At 48.9% G+C, this 20,578-nt stretch overlaps 1 protein-coding gene across 1 annotated transcript in view; it reads right to left on the reverse strand.

The window, feature by feature from the left end:
- Positions 1–20,578, reverse strand: part of LOC122366051 — a 134,602-nt gene that overhangs the window by 70,684 nt on the left and 43,340 nt on the right. The window contains exon 2 of the mRNA XM_043337818.1: positions 9,500–9,690. Coding sequence (XP_043193753.1) covers positions 9,500–9,690 — 191 coding nt within the window. The remainder of the gene's footprint in view (positions 1–9,499; positions 9,691–20,578) is intronic.

The following is a 20,578-nucleotide window of genomic DNA, read 5'->3' on the forward strand; positions in this document are numbered from 1 at the left end:
GCTGACCACGGACTGTTTGACGGCACGATGATTCGCTGCTTTTGCATTTCTTCCACGCATTGGGCTGCGTCTGTCTGCTTTGCCAATGGAATTCTCCGAGGAGGGATACGCACAGGACGTGCGTCGCCGGTGTCGATTTTGTGGTTTACAATCTGAGTCCTGCCCAGATCGCTTGGTCCGGCCGAGAAGATGTGCTGGAACTTCAGCAGCAACTTTGTGCACCTTCTCTGTCTCGCTCTCCACTAGGAATTCGGTACTTCTGTCCATCAGTTCTTTCAAGTGATTTTGAAGTCTCTTCTGTCCGTTCTTGGTCGTCTTCAGCAGGTTTATTGCAACCACGGGATCAGCGATCTTTTCACACTGTCCCACGTGTGCTCCCCTCTTCAACTTCAGCGGCAGGTCCTGCAAGTTGAGCAGTTTTATGGTCGTTTTTCCATCGCTGGTTAGATCTGCCACAGCGTCTTCAATGATGAATTTCTCTTTGGAAGTGCTTTGTTCTACCAGCACTGGTCCCGACATTTTCACACCACAATTGATTTTTGCAGTCACGAACGTCTCACTGTGTTTAGGTAGCTCCAGCCCTTCATCAAGATAAAGTTTGTAGCAGATTTTATGGGAGTCAGCAGCTGTTTTCCCGATGAGTGGCACCGTTTTATCTTCCAGTCTCAATGTCCTCCTCTTACAGTCAATCGTGGCCTCGCCCAAAAAAATCCATTCCTAGGATTCCGTCTTCCTTGACGTTCACGACAAGCGCTGTGAGTGGCCATTCATCCTGCGCAGCCGCCAGTTTCACTTGCAACTGAACCTGCACGGTCAGCTTATCACCAGATGCGGACCTCACTTGCCACTCCGTGGGGTTCACGCTTTTACCTGTGGCTCTGGTGATCTTTGAACAAATTTCAGGACTTATCACAGACACCGCTGCGCCACTGTCAATAAGCAGGTGCACGGGTATCCCATCGATTCTCCCGTCAACGAATAATCCATCTTCGCTACCATTGACAGAATGCAGAGTAAAGGCTTTGTCGTTAATGGAAGCCGAGCTCCGCCCACCGAACTCGGCTTGCACTAGTTTTCCGCGTGTTCCTGCTCCGACTGGCCGGGGCGTGCTCCCTTTTGCGTGTCCGACTGCCATTTACGGCAGTCTCGCTTCATGTGTCCCTGCTTCTGGCAGTACCAACAGGATCCGCTGAATCTGTATGGCTTAGCACCACATCGACTGTCGTTTTGAGGAAGATGCTGCCTTAGTAGTTGCAGGACTCCCTTTACTTCACTTACTACACCTGCAAGCTGGCTAACGCCTGGCTCGGAAGCTCCTGTTGTATCTGGTTCTGGGAGAACTGTTGTGTCTTCTCGAATGGCGCGGACTGGTACGTTTGCAGCTGTCCTGTTGGCGCCGCCGCAGCAACTTCTGATGGCCTCCTCAGTTGCCAAGGCCGTATAAGTTAGGTAAGATCGTCCGGGCTCGCTAATGTTACAAATCTGCAACACTACGGTGACGTCACCGGTGCATATGCTCCCTGGCTCCATCTGGACCCTGATGCGGCGGCTGGAATTACTGCTAATATAAAAATTACTGGTGCAATAGCGCTTTTAAATGATTTTAAAAGGGGGAAAATATGATAGCAAAATAATTATGAGAATCCCTTGTCCTGACTGGGATTGTATGGCCCCGCCACCTAGCGGACAACTTCGTAATTAGGGTTGAGTTGGCGATCGCCAGGTGGCTTGTCAGTAAGCTGTCAGCCGCAGACTGGAGAGCGGCCGTCAGGCGCCGCCAGATCATGCTCAGGAAAATGCGACACGCTTCAGAACGGTCATTTATCTCGAAAAAGATACGGTGCCCTGTGGTGATATGGCCCACATGACTCGGGACCCGTAGGCCGTATACGGCCTACGAGTCCCGAGTCATCAGGGGCCTTATAAGGCCCCTGTGGTCACCGGCAGCTCCCAAGGCCCATACGGTCGCGATACATAGGTACTTCGAAAATCGCTAGACAAAGGACTCAGGGGCGCAGCCAAGGGGGGGGGCACACTGTGCTTTAGCCCCTCCCAATCTAGCAGGCGCCCTCTGGAAAGACGCCATCCAGACGCCTTCCACGATCATTCTGTGCGCCGATGGCGCCTTTTCAGTGTCCAGCACTCTAGTCGCCCTCGACGGTAAGCCATTGCGACGTCATCATGCGGTGCTGGCGCCCATATTTACAATTTTATATCTCTTTGTGGGTGAAGATGCACCCACAATCCTGAAATGACGGGTATCCACTCCCAATCTCCTGACCATCTAGCGCCCTCGGCTCACCTTCAGCGCCCTTCTGTCTGCGACTCTGCTCGGCGCCCTTCTGATCTGTCGGCGCCCTTCTCGCCCTTCAGCGCTCTCCTGGCCTGTCGGCATCCTCTTCACATTCGGCGCCCTCCAGGCAGACCTGTCAGCGCCCTCCTGACCTGGCAGCGCCTACCGTATTATAGCACCCTCCTCACCGTACAGTGCCCTCCTGACCTGTCGCCATCCTCCTCACTGTATAGCGGCCTCCTAACCATACAAAGCCCTCCAGACCGGCGCCCTCTACGTTCAGCGCCCTCCTGACAAGTCGGTGCCCTTTTCACCGTAGACGGCCCTCCTGATCTGTCGGCGCCCTCCTGACCGTACATCGCCTTCCTCGCCTTGTCCGCACCCTTCTTTTCATACAGTGTCTTCCTGACCTGTCAGCGCCCTCTTCACTCGTATAGTGCCCTTCTCATCGTACAGCATCCTCCTCACCACAGGCGCAGATCCAGGGGGGGGGGCGACGGGGGCGGCCGCGCCCCCCCCCCCCCCGACATCCGAAAAAGGCGCCCATAGCCCGCGGCAGAGAGGGCGCCCCGAGCAAAACAGAGGCGACACAGCAAAGGTTGAGCAGAAATAGGGCGCCTCCAGCAGAAGTTGGGCTCACCAAGCAGGAGAGCGACGCCCAATTGCCCATTCCCAGCAGATCAGAGTCGCCCCAGAAGCAGATGGGCGCCCCCAGCAGAAGAGGGGCGTCTTATTACAAGAATAAAAAGATGCCTTCTGTTCAAGAGGGGCACTCCTGGCAAGAGAGGTGTCCCCCTGAAGAGGAGCGACGCCCCAGCAAAAGAAGAGAGGCGCCCCCATTCCAAGAAGAAGAGGGGCGCCCTAACCGCAGATAGGCGCCCCAACAAAGAAAAAGAGAAGCCCCATAATAAAAAAAAATGGGTGCCACTGGCAGAAAAGGGGCGCCCCCGGCAGCGGAGGGGGCCCAGGAGGAGAAAGGAGACTCCAGCAGGAGACGGGCGCCCCAGCAAAGGGGGGCGCCCCAGCAGAAGAGAGGAGCCCCTTGCAGGAGAGGGGCGCCCTCAGCAGAAGAGGGGCGCCCCAGCAGAAGAGAGGCGCCACAGCAAAAGTTGATCAGAGATGGGGAGCCTTCAGCAGAGGTTGGGATCGCCAGGCAGGATAGGGGCGCCCCATTGACAATATCCGGCAGAAGACAGACGCCCCAGCAGCAGATGGGCGCCCCCGGTAGAAGAGGGGCGCCTCATTACAAGAAGAAAAGGAGTATATTCTGCACAAGAGGGGCGCCCCTGAGGCAGCGGAAGGGCAACCCCAGCAGAGGGGCTGTGCCCCAGTAAAAGGAGACTGGTGCCCCGCTCCGAGCAGAAGAGGGGCGCCCAAGCAAAAAGAGGAGCCCCATAAGAAGAAAAGCGATGCCTCTGGCAGGAGAGAGACGTCCCCCGCAGTGGAAGGGCGCCCCCAGAATTGAGGCGTCTCTAGCAAAAGATAAGTGCCCCTGCAGGAGAGGGGCACCCCAGCAAAAGTTGGGCAGAAATGGGGCGCCCCCAGCAGAATTTGGGGTCGCCGAACAGGAAAGGGCCGCCCCATTCACAGTAGAAAAAGGGACTCCCCAGCAGCAAAGGCGTGCCCTAACAGAAAAGGTGCACTCCCAGTAGAAGCGGGACGCATCAAGAAGAAGAGGGGCACTTCTAGCAAAAAAAATGGGCGTCCCAGATAAGTGGGCCGCCTACAGCAAATTGGTCGTTCTTAGAAGAAATGAGGCGACTTCAGCAAAGTGAGCCTCCCCATGACGGATTGGGCGATCCAAGCAGAGGTTGGGCACAAATATCTTTAAAACAGCGGCGCTGCGCGCAGCCGTCTTAAAGATATTTGCGGAAAACCTAGGGGGACGTGACAACGCACGGCGTGGGTTTTAAACTCTCGATTTTGACGACGGTTTGGCGCCCCCGGATTGCCAGGTCGCCCCTATTTCAACTTGCCGCCCCCCCTCCCGAAAATTCCTGGATCCGCCCCTGCCTCACCATGGGCGCCCTCCTGATCTGTCGGCGCTCTCCCCACCATACAGCGCCCTGCTGCCTTGTCGGTGTCCTCTTCACGGACAGCGTTCTCCAAATCTGTCGCAGCCCTTATCGCCGTGCAGTGCCCTCCTGACCTGTCAGCACCCTCCTCGCCTGTCGGCGACATCTTCGCGTTCAGCGCCGTCCTGACCAGCCCGCGCCTTTTGCAACGCATAGCGCCCTCATCACCATGCATCGCCCTCCCGACCAGTCAGCGTCGCCGTTCATCGTACAGCGCCCTCCTGACCTGTCGGCGCCCTCCTCACAACACATCGCCCTTCTGACCGGTTAGCGTTCTCCTCACCATGCAGACAATGCAACACTTTACAATTAGGAAAGCGTTAAGTAGCCGTTGCTTAACCCTCGCCGGCACAGGCCATTTTGCGTCATTCGACGACACAAGAGGTTGGTACGACCACCCCCCCCCCCCTCGCGTTTGGCCCCTGATTGAGCTAGAGCTTCGCGGAAAAACGAGCGTGTTGCCCGTCACGAGGACGAGAGGAAGCCGATGATATCCAATTTTAAGATCCTAGGTCATCAGGTGACCTTCCAGGTCAGGTCAATGACCCGAAAATCGGGAAAATCGGGGCCCTAGAAAGTCGTAAAGTGTGGCTGCTATGGAGTTCTCCGGGGTGCTGATCACGAATATCGTGTTAGTTTTGATCAGAGATGATGTCTTTAAGCATTTAGACCAGATCGGGTCAGGTCAGGTCAGGTCAACCGGTAGGGGTCGTGACGGGTATTCGTAATACGTGCCAACCGACTCTGACAGCTTCGTAACATGTCACGAAGGCACCAAAACTACTTTGTAAATGTTCAAATGGCTGTTAAATTCGAAATCAGCTCCAAAAACTAGCCTAGAAACATGTAAAACTCGAAAAAGTGAACCGAGGTCACCAAAGGTCAATGACCTGACCTGACCTTCAGGTGACCTTTTGGCATCCACCCTAATGCATAGGAGCAACATCAAATCACATGTTTAAACGTTTGAAACCACGAAAAGGTTGCAAACGCGCGGCTAATGCGAGCCGACATACGCCGAATCGCTATTCCGGCCAAACATGGTCTCGGAAAGTAGGTCACAGGTCAAAGGTCATTTGGGTCAGGGTCATGAAATTTTCAGGTTAGGTGTACAATTGATCAATGCGAGGGCACTGAAAGTTTCGTCGCGATCGGCCGCTTTTTACGCGAGTTATTCGCGAAAAACCTTAGGGGGAAGGCCAGCTGACAAGTGTACGCTCCCGTGACGTCACGGGTAATGTTAAACAGTCGGGCGCCCGGCACATAGGAAAGCTCGGGATGACAGCCCCCTGCTCAGTTGCCACGATCTCCAGCGCCTCCTGCAACGTTTTAGGCTTCTGCCTGAGGATTTCCGCTCGCACTGGTGCATCTACTGCTGTGGTGAGGTGGTGCAGTGCCAGGGCGTCTTGTATCTCGCTGCTGGCGTATGGGTAGGCCAACATAACACGACGCTTCAGACTCTCCACAAACTCTTGTAGTGGCTCAGCGTCCCTCTTCTTCGTGCTGAGGAGCATTCTACTCTGCTGCTGCTGATGGCGGGCACCGAAACGGTCCTCCAGAGCAGCCACAAGCTTAGTGAAGCTCACTCTATCCGGTTCTGCCATGTTCGCCAGCACCGTTAACGCTTTCCCATCCAGACTGGTGCTCAAGAAGAAGGCCTTTTCCTCGTTAGACCAGTTGTTTCCCTGTGCCAAGATGTTAAACTGGGCCAGATATGCTTCCCAGACGGCAGTACCGTCGTACCTGGGTACTTTCTGCGGGTACCTCACTTGCTCATGAGTTGATACCGGTGCAGGTGTTTCCATTGGTACGAACGGTGGCGCTCCAACGGAGAGAGCTGTTGAGTCGCCAGTTCTAGGAGTCTGCGCTGGTTGGTCATGTAAAAGCCGATCGAATTCATCCATTCTTTCGTTCACAGTCTTGACTTGATCCTGCATCTTCTCTATCTCCTTTTGGAACTCCCTCCTAATGGCTGTTTTCATGTCCGATACCTCCTGCCGAACCAAATCCATTTTCTCGCCGAGCGGTGCGATAAATCCGACTATGGTATGCAGCATGTCCTGCGTCTGCTGACTCTCCGCCGCAGACGGTGTCCCGTCCGGTGTTTCTCCAGACAAGTCGTTCATGAGGTCTCCTTCTCCATTTCCTTCGATGGCAGCTGCATCAATTTCACCACTAGCGTCACTCCAGTGATCCAGGTCGTCTAATGACGTCTCCTCTTCGCCGTTACTCGGTTGTTCCGCCATCTGAACATTGACCACCACTGCATTTCCCGAGTTTTGGGCATCATTGAACTTGTTGGTTCGACGTCGACTCTTCGATCGGGTTCTAGAGCTGACATTTTCTGCACTTGTAGACATCGTTTCTTAGTCACTTAGTTAAGTCAGTTACTGGGAATGATCAGCTACTACGTTACTTTACGCTACTGACCTACTTTTGTCTATCGGTGGTTTTTAAACTTAAAGCCCCCAGACTTACGTTATTTTTTATCCCACTTCTGACACCAATTGTTACAAAAAACAGGTTAGCATTTATTGCTTTCACATCGAAGACTCATAGCAGCAAGATAACCACACATAAACTAGTACGTCGCTGGTTTTTCGCTTCCCCCAAAAATCCCCCTTTTTTCCGTCGCGTCGATTTACAATTAATAAATTATGCGTCCGTCGCGAGAGAAAATCCCGCAGCACCTTTCGCGGCGGATATTTGCAACAGTATTATTATAGGTAGGACTTCGTCTTTAAATGGGGTGTCCCCGTCGACGATGAATTAAATAAACTAAACTAAACTAAACTAAGGTCAGGTCAACCGGGTAGGCACATATCCCGAAAATCAAAACTGATATTCGCAGCCTGTGACACATGTTTTATGGGTAATTTGGGGCGTAGAACACGATGGTGACATTCATTTTGTCATATGTGTACGTGTTTGGCTCAAAAAGTTCAATTTAAGAAATGCATTGTATCGTGGTCGTGAAGTAGTCACGAGAAATGGCCATGGTTCAGTTCAAGATTTTGGAAAATGCGGAACGATAATCAATAATCGAAGATAAACATTTGATTGTTCAAGGTATTTGCAGTCTAATGGCGTTTACGGCATGTCTATATTTCTATTTTGTGATTTAATATGATTTTTTGAACATATGCCGTTTTTGGTCGAAAACTCAGAAATCATGACGTCACTAAAACCTCGAATCTCAAAAATTTTCCGACCGATTTTTTAAAAACTTTGTCACAATGAACTTCAATCAATTCCCTACAGGTATCCAAAATTTTGCGCGGGATAATAACACCTCGTCTCAAGCATTCAGAGGTACAGGGAGTGTCCTATTCCAATTTGGAGGCTCTGAAGGCACACATCCTGAAGGTGTGGGAGACGAAGGACCCCACCTACATCATCAAGACATGCAAGTCTTTCCGCCTCCGTGTGGAGAAGGTTATTGCCGATAAGGGGGTTATATCGCGCATGAGGCGAGTGAAAGTATCTGGTTTGATAATGCAAACCAGATTTGGTGTTAGCGTTGATAATATTCACTCCGATTGCATTCGTTTATCGAAGTACAGAAATGGGCCAGAACTTTTTGCGCACCCTGTAGATACCCGGCTTCTGTCTCACCGGCCGGACGCTGCGCGCGCCCTGGTGGTGACCGGGCGCAACAAATCCGCCGCCGCCTTAGCAGTGGCATTGACTTCCGCCGTCTGCTGCGGTTCCAAAGTCAAGCCAGCGTGGAATTGGGAGAGCTCGGTCAGCCATGGTGGGGCCCGGGAGCATCAAATCCGCCGCCGCCTTAGCAGTGACACATTGACTTCCGCCGTCTGCTGCGGCTCCAAAGCCAAGCCAGCATGAAATTGGGAGAGCTCGGTCACCCGCACCTGGCAGCTCAGTATATTTCCTTATCATTGTACTAGCATTATATAGATATGCTAATTTCATAAACGTGCTTACGCTTTAGGTTTACGTGAGTGGTAAACCCTTAGATAAAACAAATTAATGTAATATTTAGTAGAAAAACAGCAAAGTAACGGGCCACGTATTCGAAAGGTAAAAAACCTACTACAAAGAAATCCTAAAATTCCTGAGGCATCAAAGGAAACTACTAAAATTCCTGAGATACCAAAGGTCCAAACAGGCATCTATTAGGTACCCGCTATTCCGTCGTGAAAACGGCTTATAAGTCGTATGAGAAAAATGTCACAAATTAATTTTCGCGGTATTTAGGCAAGTAGGTACCAAGTATTTCGGAACGTTTTCAGTACAATAGCAACTAGCAAGTTTTCAGTACAAATGAAGCCCCAGCATACGCGTCACAAGTTTTTCACGGTATTTAGGCATGTAAATACCAAGTAAATTAGCAAGATTTCAGTGCATTAGCAAGTACCTAGCAGGTGATACAGCAAGCTGGCAGGTATTTTGGCAAGTTCAACAAGTTTTTCGCGAATATCTAAGCTTCTAGACGTCCGATCAACACGGGACAAACACGAATCGATCCCAAATTTTATGGCCCATCACATGAGCGACAGCGAACAAGTAATATCTTGTTTTTCTACCAATTGTGAGCGCTCAGCGCAACTTTCGAACCAAGAGTGTTTTGACCGATGACATCATACTATTCCACAGTTCTGGTTTCTCAGCCGTCATGAGCTAGTGACGTAATCTCATGCATTGCATACAATACATCTAATCATATCATGGTCTGCCCATGATTCGTATTTTGTTTCGAATGAAACGCTTCCTTGCGCGCGGATCAGGCTGCCAAAACTGGTTTGCAGAGATTTTTCACGTTCGCCCCAAGGTCACTCAATCATCAAAGCAATATTGCAGTATTTCAGCAAAGGAACTTAGAGAATGTTTATTTTTTAGTTTTCTTGACTTAGGTATGTCTTGGGGGGGGGGGCAAAACAGCATACCCCCTTGACCGTCTTGGGGGGGGGGGCATATCCCATTTGCCTCCCCCCCCCTGGATCCGCCTGTGGGCTTGTGCCGGGGGGTTGCGCCGGCTGGCCGCCTCGGGAGCGGGGACTTTCTTTATAAACTTATTGCACACTGTTGCAGTACGCAACAGGAATTGTCTGCTTTCCTGGCATCATCCCAGTAGTGTGCTCCACAGGCGGCGGGTCCGCCCACCACTGACCTGCCGGCTCCGGCGGCGCCTCGCCTTGCTCTGTCAGCTGCGCCAGCCGCGCGGCCATCGTGTCCAGCTGCTGTCGCTTGTCGGCCAGCGCCTGCAGCTTTTGGCGGAGCTGCTGTGCGGCCGTCTCCTCCAGGCCCTCCAGCGGCACCGACTCCAGCGCCGCCACTCGCGCGTTCAGACCAGCCAGGGAACTGCAACCTCGCCAGGTGACCAGGGTATCAGACAACTGAGCCTCCACTCAGAAATCCGTGTTAGACAATTGAACCTCCAGAGACCAGAGGTCAAATAACTGAAACTTCAGGGACCAGAGTATTAAACAACCGAGCCTCCAGAGACACCAGAGCATGGGCGTAACCACCGCGTTGGAATGCTGGAAATTCCAGGCCATTTTTGGTGACTTGCCGTCCCTACCTAGAGTACTTCGGCGCCCTCAATGAGCCCCCCCCCCCCCCCAGGTGCCTCGGCGCCCTCTATGTATGTGCCGCCCCTCATCACAAAACCCCGCCGCCCGCAACGTGTCGCCCCTCCCCACAACGCTTTACTGTCTGTGCCGCCCTCCATAAAAACCCTTCCGCCCTCCCCAGAGTACGGCTCTCCAGTAAAACAGTGGTTGGTTTTGCTTGGTAATATCTGGTCTTATATCAAGTGCAAATGCATAAGTTTTATCTTGAGTTTTATTTTAAAAATTGAATATGAGAGGTAGCGTGTTATTTCGCGTTTTTTTTTTTTTTGTTGATCTGTCGTGGAAGCGTATTTACAAATTGCAACCGAGCTCCGCCGTAGGGTATTTTATTTCCGCCGTAGTGTATTTCACTTGGGGGATTTGCTACCATACATCTGCCTGAGCTTAGGGTAATTACAATTTGTCGGTGACGTTAAAAATGATGCACCTTTTTTCGCAGTATAGGATATCGCATGTGCATATTTCTGCCTTTTTGGGTGCGCTTTATCGGTTTTTCGTGAGTAACTCGCGTAAAAACCGTCCGATCGCGACGAAACTTTCAATGCCCCCGATTTTATCAATTTTACACCTACCCTTAAAATTTCATGACCCTGACCCAAATGACCTTTGACCTGTGACCTATTTCTCGAGACCATGTTTGGCCCGAATCGCGATTCGGCGTATGTCGGCTCGCAAGAACATTTCACATCCGCATGTTGCCTAAGATGAGCCACGGAATGAGGTCAGACAATGCAGTTTTTATAATCGAACACCGACTGAAGCCCGAACGGGGCATGGCCATTGATGAATTCCTTTGAAAAGGAAGCGTCCCGGAAGGTCGCCCTCTCAATCAGTCAAACGCTCACGCTTCTACACGGAGAAGGACTATTTTATTCGGGAGACGGGTTCATTCTTGAAGAGGAAATCTTGATATACGGTCAAATGAGAACGCGGCGGAGCACGGGAAAAGTTTTTATTCCCCGGTGTTTGGGACTGGAAGCAATAAGCCCTCACACGTATTGAGGGGTTAGCCGTTAGATAGACCCACCCCTAGGGTTTTCGTAAATAACTCACGTAAAAAGTGGCCCAGCGTGGCAAAAGTTTTAGTATTCTTGTGATTATCAATTGGCTGCACATTTCCTGAAATGACCCTGGTCCCTAGCCTTCATTACTATTGACCTGTGGCCTGTTTCTTAAGTCATTTTCAGGCAGGTAGCTTTTTAGGATAGTGAGCTGTTTTCAGGCAGGTAGCTGTTGGTTAATGGATTCCAGTGTTAGTGGGAAAGATTGACCCTCACACTTTTAGCGGTTGGTTAGATTCCTGACGCACTGCGTGCCGTTTCCTAATACAATTTTTCTATAATATAGGGATTTTGTTTTATTCCTGAAAGTCGAAAAGCCAAACATTTTCGTCGATTTCGGAAGTTGCCGGGATCGTTAGGTACCTAAAATGTGACCCTGCCGCCTGGATCCACCAGTAGGGTGACGTAGCCTACCATTTCTTGAATTTTTTTTTCAAATTAAAAATGAAAATCATGGTATCAGGGCTGTGACGAAAAATAAGTGGCCTAAATCCGATGAGAAAACTGGATTCGGGGGTACCCTAGGTTTGACTTCTGAGCCTCTGGCCCCCCCAGTGAAAATTCCTTAGAGGAGGCCCTGTGTCAAGGTCACCTGAAGGTCAGGTCAGCTCAATGACCTTTGATGACCTCGGTTCCTTCTTCGAGTTTTACATGTTTCTAGGCTAGTTTTGGAGCTTATTTCGAATTTAGCAACCATTTGAACATTACAGGGGGTGTAACGAAATTATCCGGACACCTTTATTCCCGCTGTAATTAAAAAGCAAAACAATCTGGTACCTTTTCTTTTAACTGAGCTTGTAGCCACCTTTCATAAAAACACAGTGATGAATGTTCTGGAGCATTTCAGCCAATGGATTCTCCAGCACACCGGCTTTGATGCGGACCAACGCCGTCTAAACCTGTGCCTGCGGTTGAGCAGTGCTTATGGGGGGTGGCTCTTCATATACCTCCTGCTGAACAATTGAGCCCACAGGTTTTCGATTGAATTGTGATCGCGACTTTTTCCAAGTCATAAGCGTTAGCCCAGAATGGTTGAAGTTTCTATCGGCATCACTTCCCGTTCTTTTAGGGACTTTTAAGTAGCGCGCCGCCCCGCATGAAGACAGCGTGGCTTGAATCAGGCATCAGTGCGCGTTCAGAAACCGTGCCCTCCCATGCCGTCTGGTTGAGCGCCTCCAATCATGCTCCACCACCTTCCCTGGAAAAGCTCCACCCTTGCCTATGGGGCAAAATATAAGGGACAAAAACACCAAACAAGACAGATAAAAACAAAGCAAAATTAACTCATTACCTAATGAAATTCAGGCTTGAGCAAAAACATAGGTAATAGGTATCTGTGTCAAATTAGAATGAAAGATTAAAATCAACCTGACCGGGCCTTACGGTCTGACCTGGAGAGGTAGGTACCTTCCTGGAAAAATGACGCCCAGGGAGGTGACTGTCCAACTTATTGGAATACTTCCATGATTGCTTGTCAAAATGTGTGTCATCAATATCATGCTCTTGTTTGACAAGTGATGTATAATAAATGTGATATTCAATAATTATCTCCTGACTGCTGACTGTTGAGTGATCAAAATATTCAAATAATCAGGGTACAATGCTGTGCATAGTGCACACTAATCATGTTGTTTTTGTGTAGGCCCTCTGCACATTGTTGTGTGCAGGGTATATTGAGTGAAGGGTAGGACGAACTTTGGTAGGAATTTCTAGTATAACTACTAGAAAACCTACTATATGTGGTCGGGACTAGCAAAAAGTTAGTTCAATCTAGAATATGGTAGCGCTTATGGTTGGCAGTCGTGACGCGCACGTGACAATCATTTCTTAAATTTCTTAAATAACAGGTTTTAAGGGCCGATTAGTGGGCAGATACATTCAATTAGCTATTAATGATTGATTATGCAAACATTCAAGAATCTACATCATTTAACCCGCGCACCGACGGGGGGGGGCGGATATCCGCCCCCCCTGAGGTTTTTCGCGAATAGCGGGAAAACGGCGGCGCTACGCGCCGCGAAATTTGGTATGACTATAACCTAATCAATTTTACACATGGTGTGCAAGTTTGAACTTCCTACCTTTTAAGGTCAGGTCACCAGGTCACTTTGAATGACCCAACCTCAAGTCACTTTTTTGCAACTTTGTCACCGTGCCACAGCTACAGTAGATGTCGGAGGGCTTTGAAAGTCGCAGGATATTATTAGGTCATTAGTAGCTACAATTTGTATATCTCGGAATTTTGATATCGGTGACCTAAGGTCAGGTCAATTTCGCGACCTCCCCATTATAAGTCAATGGGGGAAAAATCAACTCCCTGTTTTTACCACTAAAACGGGTCGGAATGGCCCCATATACTTTACATGACTTCATATACGATCAACCTTTACTACCTTGAGGTCTGTTTTGCTGTTGGGCAGCTGTGAGGTCATGTGACGTCATCAAAGGTCACCAAAGGTTTTTGGCCAATAACTCCGTACAGGAACAAGATACAGACGCGTGGATGGTCCCATTGTGTTCAGCTCGTCAAGACGCATCGAATGATATACATGATGACCTCGAGGTCACGTGACCTGAGGTCAACCTTTGACCTTGACCTTTTGAGGTCAACATATATATCATTCGATGCGGATTGACGAGAGGATCACGATGATGCCCTTAGTTTGTTCCTATCTTGACTAATTCGAGTTATTCGAGAAAAACTCTCCATATCTAGCGCCGCCATTTTGACTTTTTCGACCCCTGTGACGTCATCTTTGACCTGACCTGAAAATGACCTTAGTAAAAATTGTAGATATTGACCGTGCGTATCCGATGCCGTTTACCGCTTGTCGCTATCTTGCTTCGTTCTCGAGATCTCGGGGGGGGGGGCGGTCATCCGCCCCCCCCCCGTCGGTGCGAAGTTGGCGCAGACCCCCGTCGGTGCGCGGGTTAATTCTAGCCAAAATCACGCGGCGCTCCCAGGATTCGAACTCACGACCCTCGGATCTGTAGCCCGGTACGCTACCAACTGCGCTACCGAGGACCGCGAACCGACGATCGGAGAGGCGTATCGCGGGTGCTGGCGTGCAGAGAAATCTTTACCCTGTACGCCGTAGAAGATCGGCTGGGTTTCGTGAAAAATGGTAGAGGAATTGTCGAAAGAAAATTCATCGATCTATCATTTGAGACTAAGAACCATTGATTCCTTCAAAGGTTGACCGAGATATCGCTCGCCGAAAACAGGCCATTTAACATGTAAACCCTATGGGCTGGTAGGAAATGTACGCCGTGGAGCAGCAGTGCTACCAACTAACTTCGGCGGGGGCCGGTTGTGTGCACCTTAAGTAAAAAAGTGACTGGTGGTACATGACAAAAGGTTGTGCAACTGTGAAGTTCATGCCCTTGGTCAAGCTGGTGCCAAATGCCTATAGCTATAGCAGGATCAGTGAGGGTTGTAGACATGCTACATACATTGTGCATTGAAGACAGGGGCGTCGCCACGGATTTTTGAGTGGGGGGGGGGGTCGGGTTTCTAGTCTTCACCCGATGGGTAGGGGTGTTTTTTTCACACTTCCCAGTTTTGTGCGTGCGTATGTGTGTGTGTGCGTGTGTAACAAGTCGGCGCGCAGCGCCGCCAAATTTGGTATAACCTATTAGGTAGGTATACCTACCTACATCACTTGCGTAAAAATTATCACTGGTCACTTAAGGTCAGGTCGCCATGTCAAGTTCAGTTATACGGTATACCTCTATAAAAACTTTCCCCTCTCGCCATTCTTGTAGCTTTTCTCCCATAACTTCGAAATTTGGTACACTGTATAGGTACCTAATGTATGGGGTTATACGTGTCAGCAATTGATGATTCTAACTGAGGATTTACATCTATGATCTGAAGGCAGGTCAAATACGTGACCTCATCATTAGAAAATAATGAGAAATTAGAAAAAGCACGAATGCCTCCTGCTTTGAAAAAGTTCGTCAGAAACGCAAAATATCTTTGGAGCCATGACGAATCAGCTCATCATTGCCAGGGACAGGGTGCAACTTATGGCGAGTGATGACTCGAAAGGTCATTAGTGGAAATGTCCATCGATGGCCACCAGCATTTTTTTTCTACAACTTTTGACGAAGACGCGGTAGAGCGATGACAGCACCTGGAAGGTGTTCACTGTTCAGCTCAACAACACGGATCCATTCATATGCAGCAGGAGGTCCTTTTTCGATCAGGACATAACGTTGACCTGAGGTCGTTTTAACGTTAATTCTGAATGGTCAAATTTTAATTCATGTGACGCGTCTCAAAGAGATCAAGACGGTGGTGACAAGACAACATATGTACATACCATACAAATTCACGGAATCGAAAGTTATTGCAAAGCAGATGTTTCGGCAGAATCTGTCCAGTTAGCTGTTTGCCTTCTGGGCCAAACATAGACCTGAGATGAAATCTAACGCGAAGCTAGCGAAAGAGCGTTAAAAGAGCTATCGAATAGTTTTCTGCTTCACTGTAGCCCTTCTATTGGTGGTTTCCCAGTCGCTAACGTATAACGTATACTAAACTAACGCTGAGGCATGCTTTCGACCCCTGATCGATCTACAGGTTTGCGGAAAAAAGAGCATGCTGCCCGTGACGAGAGAAAGCCGATGATACCCATTTACAAGTTTTCGGGTCATCTCAGGACTCAGGTCATCGCCAATAAGTAGAGAAACTCGGGACCTGCTAGAACTTAACGAATGTAAGTTGTGATGGTTTTTCGAGGTTCTGATTACGAATGTTATCTTAGTTTTGAACGAAGATGATGACTCCATGCATTTTGGGTAGATCAGGTCAGGTCAGATCGACCAGTACCTAATAGTGGATGACCACCACCGATTGCTTCCTAGCATGTTATATGAATAAGCAACACAACTACTTCTTAAATGTTCAGATGGGCGCTAAGTTCAAAATCAGCTCCAAAAACTACCCTATCAATTAAAAGCACGTTATGAAAAAGTGAACTAAGGTCATCTTTATTTGAATCAGGGATAGGTATCGATTTATTTTAAGAAGGTGATTAACTCGAGCGCACCGGAAGTTTTGTTGCAATCGGCTCCTTTTTGCGCGACTTCTTTGCGAAAGCCCGAGACGGTTCCATCTGACTCCCTTTCCCCTACATGTGCACTGTACAGCTAGTTGTGACGGTAGCCATGGGGCTGAGGCTAGCTTGTAGTTTTGTAGTTAGGTACTGATCCGACGAATCCACTGCGACCATTTTTTTTTAACGATCAGACGAACGCTCGGGGCAGTTTTGGCGCGTCCAATCCTTTGAGGGATAAAAAGGTACTAGGATGGGGGCTACTTAAAAACATTGTTGTGCTGGTGTTCCCCGCCCACAGCTAATTGACCTTGAGGTAATTGGCTAATTGGCTTTAGGGAGCTCTTGAAGCGATTTTGAATCTGATGTATTTGTTGGTGTTGCTGACGCCTGCTTCACTGACATAAAAGCTAAAAAAGCATACTCAGCATCGCAAAAAGTGGGGGGGTCGACACCCCCAGTTTTCAAGAGTGGGGGGGTCACGACCCCCCGACCCCCCCCCCCCGTCGGCGACGCCCCTGATTGAAGATATTGGCACAAAGTTCATCCGTAATTACTATGCTTAACGCCTAATGTAAGAAGCGACATAAATGCCCAGATGATAAAACTCTCTGGTCAACATCACACAAATTTATTGACATACTTTGCAGGTACATATTTACATTCATGGCAAAATATACTTTCGATTTGATTCAGAAACTAGTTGCTAGTAAGCTTGCATTTTTGTAGGTACAACAACGACCATATATTGAATCATAAAAAACCTTCTCATGGCATTCATCACATACCTTTTTACCGAACAAGTACCTAGCTACCATGCAATGATTCTAAAATTTTCCGCAATCCATCTATATCTCAACTGACACAATGAATTTGAAATACCCTAACAAAACCTATAACTGTACATAAAATGAATGCAATACTACAAGAACTATGAATTTCTGAAGTTATTCTCACATGCTGGAACGTTGAAACTCTACTTTTCGATAGGCGCTCTCAGAAGTGTATTCCCAGCCATTGGGGTGACGTTAGAAAAGAAGAAAACAACTGGCCCCAAGAACTTTAAATTATCAGTTAGCATGCACCTTTTCCTTGATCTGTAGAGAATTTACCATTAATTGCTAGAGAAAATTGCATTTAAAATCTTCCATCTATGTTTTTTTCATCGTTTGCACAATATGTTCTTTTATTAAGCTAGAAACACTAATTAGAAATAGTTCCCGCATCATCAAGAACAATAGGGAAGGCTTGAAGTGAATACAATAATATAAACGGTGTTGTAATCTATGTGAAGACACTTCTAAAATTGCCTGTAAAAATATTGAAGGCAAAAGTTCAACTTTTTCACAAGACGGATGTCTATAAACCTATTCAACGTGTGACAACTCAGCCGGTATTTCGTCGCCTACAGCCCAGCTTTCCCTAGTGACCGATAGAGGCGCTGCTATCGATGTCCGCCCGTGCCGCCTAACGTGTCGTCCATTTCCACGTTTGATTGAGCCATCATATCGAACTGCTTTCGTTCTTCAGTCACAAGCCTTCGCACAAATCTTGAATTTTTACACATCATCTTGAACCATGCTCCAGTCTTTCCAACAAGGTTAAAGGTACTATGTAACATCAAAGCAATTTTGATTTGTTACAACAGCTTCAGATTATGATAGGCTTGAGGTTTGTTACACCATTTGCCAGACAAATCTCTACAAAATGTGCATCAATTCCCAAACTAAGTAATTGATCATATCAGTATTTGCAGTTTCCACACAATGTTTCATAATACTATTCTATGTTTATATAAAGAAACTCAAATAATCCACAAATTGTTATTGAAACACTCCCACTTCAAGAATTCACAGCAATAACAGTACAAGTTCAGAAGCAAACAAACATTGCGCCAGATTTCGTATGAAATGCGCCATCGTCCTGAAGTTTCTACCCACTGAACTCTATAATGTGGAATGCGCATCGGCCGCCAGATGGTGTCCAACGGTGCCGCCATGTTGCGCAGACCAGGAAGCGGCCGCCGCCTGTGTTGGGGAATAGGGAATTCGGGACCTCGATTTACGTTTGCGGTCGCTGCATCCGTTACGTTCAAGCTATGTGGACACGGAACCCGGCATCTTACGCAGAATTGAGTGGAGAATAAGATGAAATCCTAAAAACTTCTCAGATACAAGGAACTAATACGTTAAGCCCTTATAAGTCAATGGGGAAATATGAAAATTGCTATTTTGGCGCCGAGAATGATCTGAAACTATCTCAAGCATATAAAATCATGATTTCATGCACTCCTTGCAAGGTTCTATGCTTCATATTTGCATTGTTGCCCTTGCGTGACGTCATTTGTGACGTCACAAGGGTCACAGTTTTTCTTCAATAACTCCCGATCAAATTGAGCTAGCGAGTCGGGAAAGCCACCAATGGACTCAGGAAGACCTGCCGAATCGAATGATATGCGACATGACCTCTTTCGACCAACTTCGTGATCTGGGGGTGCTGACCTGACCTTGACCTGAGGTCAACACCCTAAGTTGACCTGACCCGAACAAAAAGTATATCACTCGATGCGCCTGAGCTAGCTGAACACGATGATGCCAAAATCGCGGCTCTACGGCCATTTTTGGCGAAGTTATTTACCAAAAACCGAACCCGTGCCTTAGATCACTTGACCTGACCTCAGAGGTCACCGGTTGACCCGGGACCTTTACAGTGGGTTCCTACCAGTCACTCTGCATTATCCTTTGTCGCAAACGACCAATTTACCGCTTAATTCTAGTTTAATTAGCGGCGCATTAGCGAGGTGGGTTCAATCAACCCCCTCGGCCGGGGCAAATGTAGGTCCGGCGAGTGAATTTGAGGAATTCTGAAGATACGATCGTGTTCCACACTCAATTCTGCGTAAGATGCCGGATTCCGTATCTACGTAACTTGAACGTAACGGATGCGGCGGCCGCAAACGTAAATCGAGGTCCCGAATTCCCTATTCCTCAACACAGGCGGCAGCCGTTTCTTGGTCTGCGCAATATGGCCGCCACCGTTAGACACTACGGCCAATAGGGTTCAAGCGGCATTGCTCCCCTGTGTTTCTACCACAGACGGTACTTCAACCGCAGCCGTAGTGCGAAAACCCCTGCCCACCTTACCCCACGGCGGAGCTCGGTTGCAATTTGTAAATACGCGTCGTGGAACGCCCCAACTGCCCATATTTTTTACTATACGCCAACGCCGAGTGGCAACTATAGTTGCAAAGTACAAATATAGTACAAATAACTACAAACGAGTAGTGCTTTGACGTTGTGACACACTGTTGTGACCTACAACCTTTCTGGATCAAAATAAGCCGAAAATGCTCGGAAATATCGAACACTGGAAAATCAGCGTCGTTTTCTTCGGGACCGTCAAGCTAATATGGCGGCCGTCTCTGCACCGTCTGACTATTTCCAGTTGACTGGTTTTAGTGCAATGCAAAGTCGGAACTGTCCCGTGCCGGCAGTCTCCCAGGCGGCGCGTAACGGCCGCCGCGCCGCCGCTCTGGCAGGGTGTTTGACTTCATTCCCCTGTTGTTAGAAAAGTTGTGGAATGTGGACCGATTTACTTGAATCTTGCATGACAAGATCCGCCATTCAATTTTAGCAGGTACCGAAAATTTGACGTCAATTGCACGATCCGCCGCCCATATTGCGGTACTGCCATCTATTGACAAGGCTGGAGAACTAAAGCCGTACGGCTATTTCCACTTTTGACACACCATGGTGAAGCATGTTGCGCACAGGACATGACCAAAACCGTCTGATCATGATAAGAAGGGACTATGCTGATTAGGCATACCACAAATGCTGTTCTTAAAGGTAGTGTGCCAGCTTTCCTGGACCGTATGGAGTTAATGGCCCAGATAAGGAGAACCGGATTTTTAGAACTTATCCATACCTTCAAAAGTCATGGAAACGTCTTAAATTCTTCAAATTTTGAGTACCCCAGTGCGAAATTCGCCCCGACGGGTTGTCGGTCGTACCCCAACCACATTTCACACCACTATGAACAATAAATGCACACACTGAAGTCGCTATTACCGATATGCTCATCCAATCAAGTTTCGATAAACCCGTTCATCATCATCTCCTGCGGTTTCGAACACGCCTGTTAGGTGGTGCGGTAGACCGCGCCCAAAGCCAGGGCCCCGGTAACGTGAGGTAGCCGAGTCGGGGCAGCGTGCGCTGACCCAAGCCGGGGCCGCGCGTCCTCCCGGTGTCATGTGATAGCCCGGGGGGATGCGGTAGACCGCGCCCAAAGCTGCGGCCCCGGCTTCGGTCAGCGCACGCTGCCCCGACTCGGCTACCTCACGTTACCGGGGCCCTGGCTTTGGGCGCGGCTTCTGCTCATACTTTGTGGTGCGGTGGTGGCGCGTCGGGCCGCGCGCTCTGACTTCGGCCAAGAAAAATGCGTCAGCTGATCATTGTCATTTCTGCCACTTGCGTGTGGTGAAATGGGGTCATAACTT

The sequence above is a fragment of the Amphibalanus amphitrite genome, unplaced genomic scaffold (genome assembly GCF_019059575.1).
Source record: "Amphibalanus amphitrite isolate SeventyFive unplaced genomic scaffold, NRLGWU_Aamphi_draft 000781F_arrow, whole genome shotgun sequence".
Classification (NCBI taxonomy): Eukaryota; Metazoa; Arthropoda; class Thecostraca; order Balanomorpha; family Balanidae; genus Amphibalanus; species Amphibalanus amphitrite.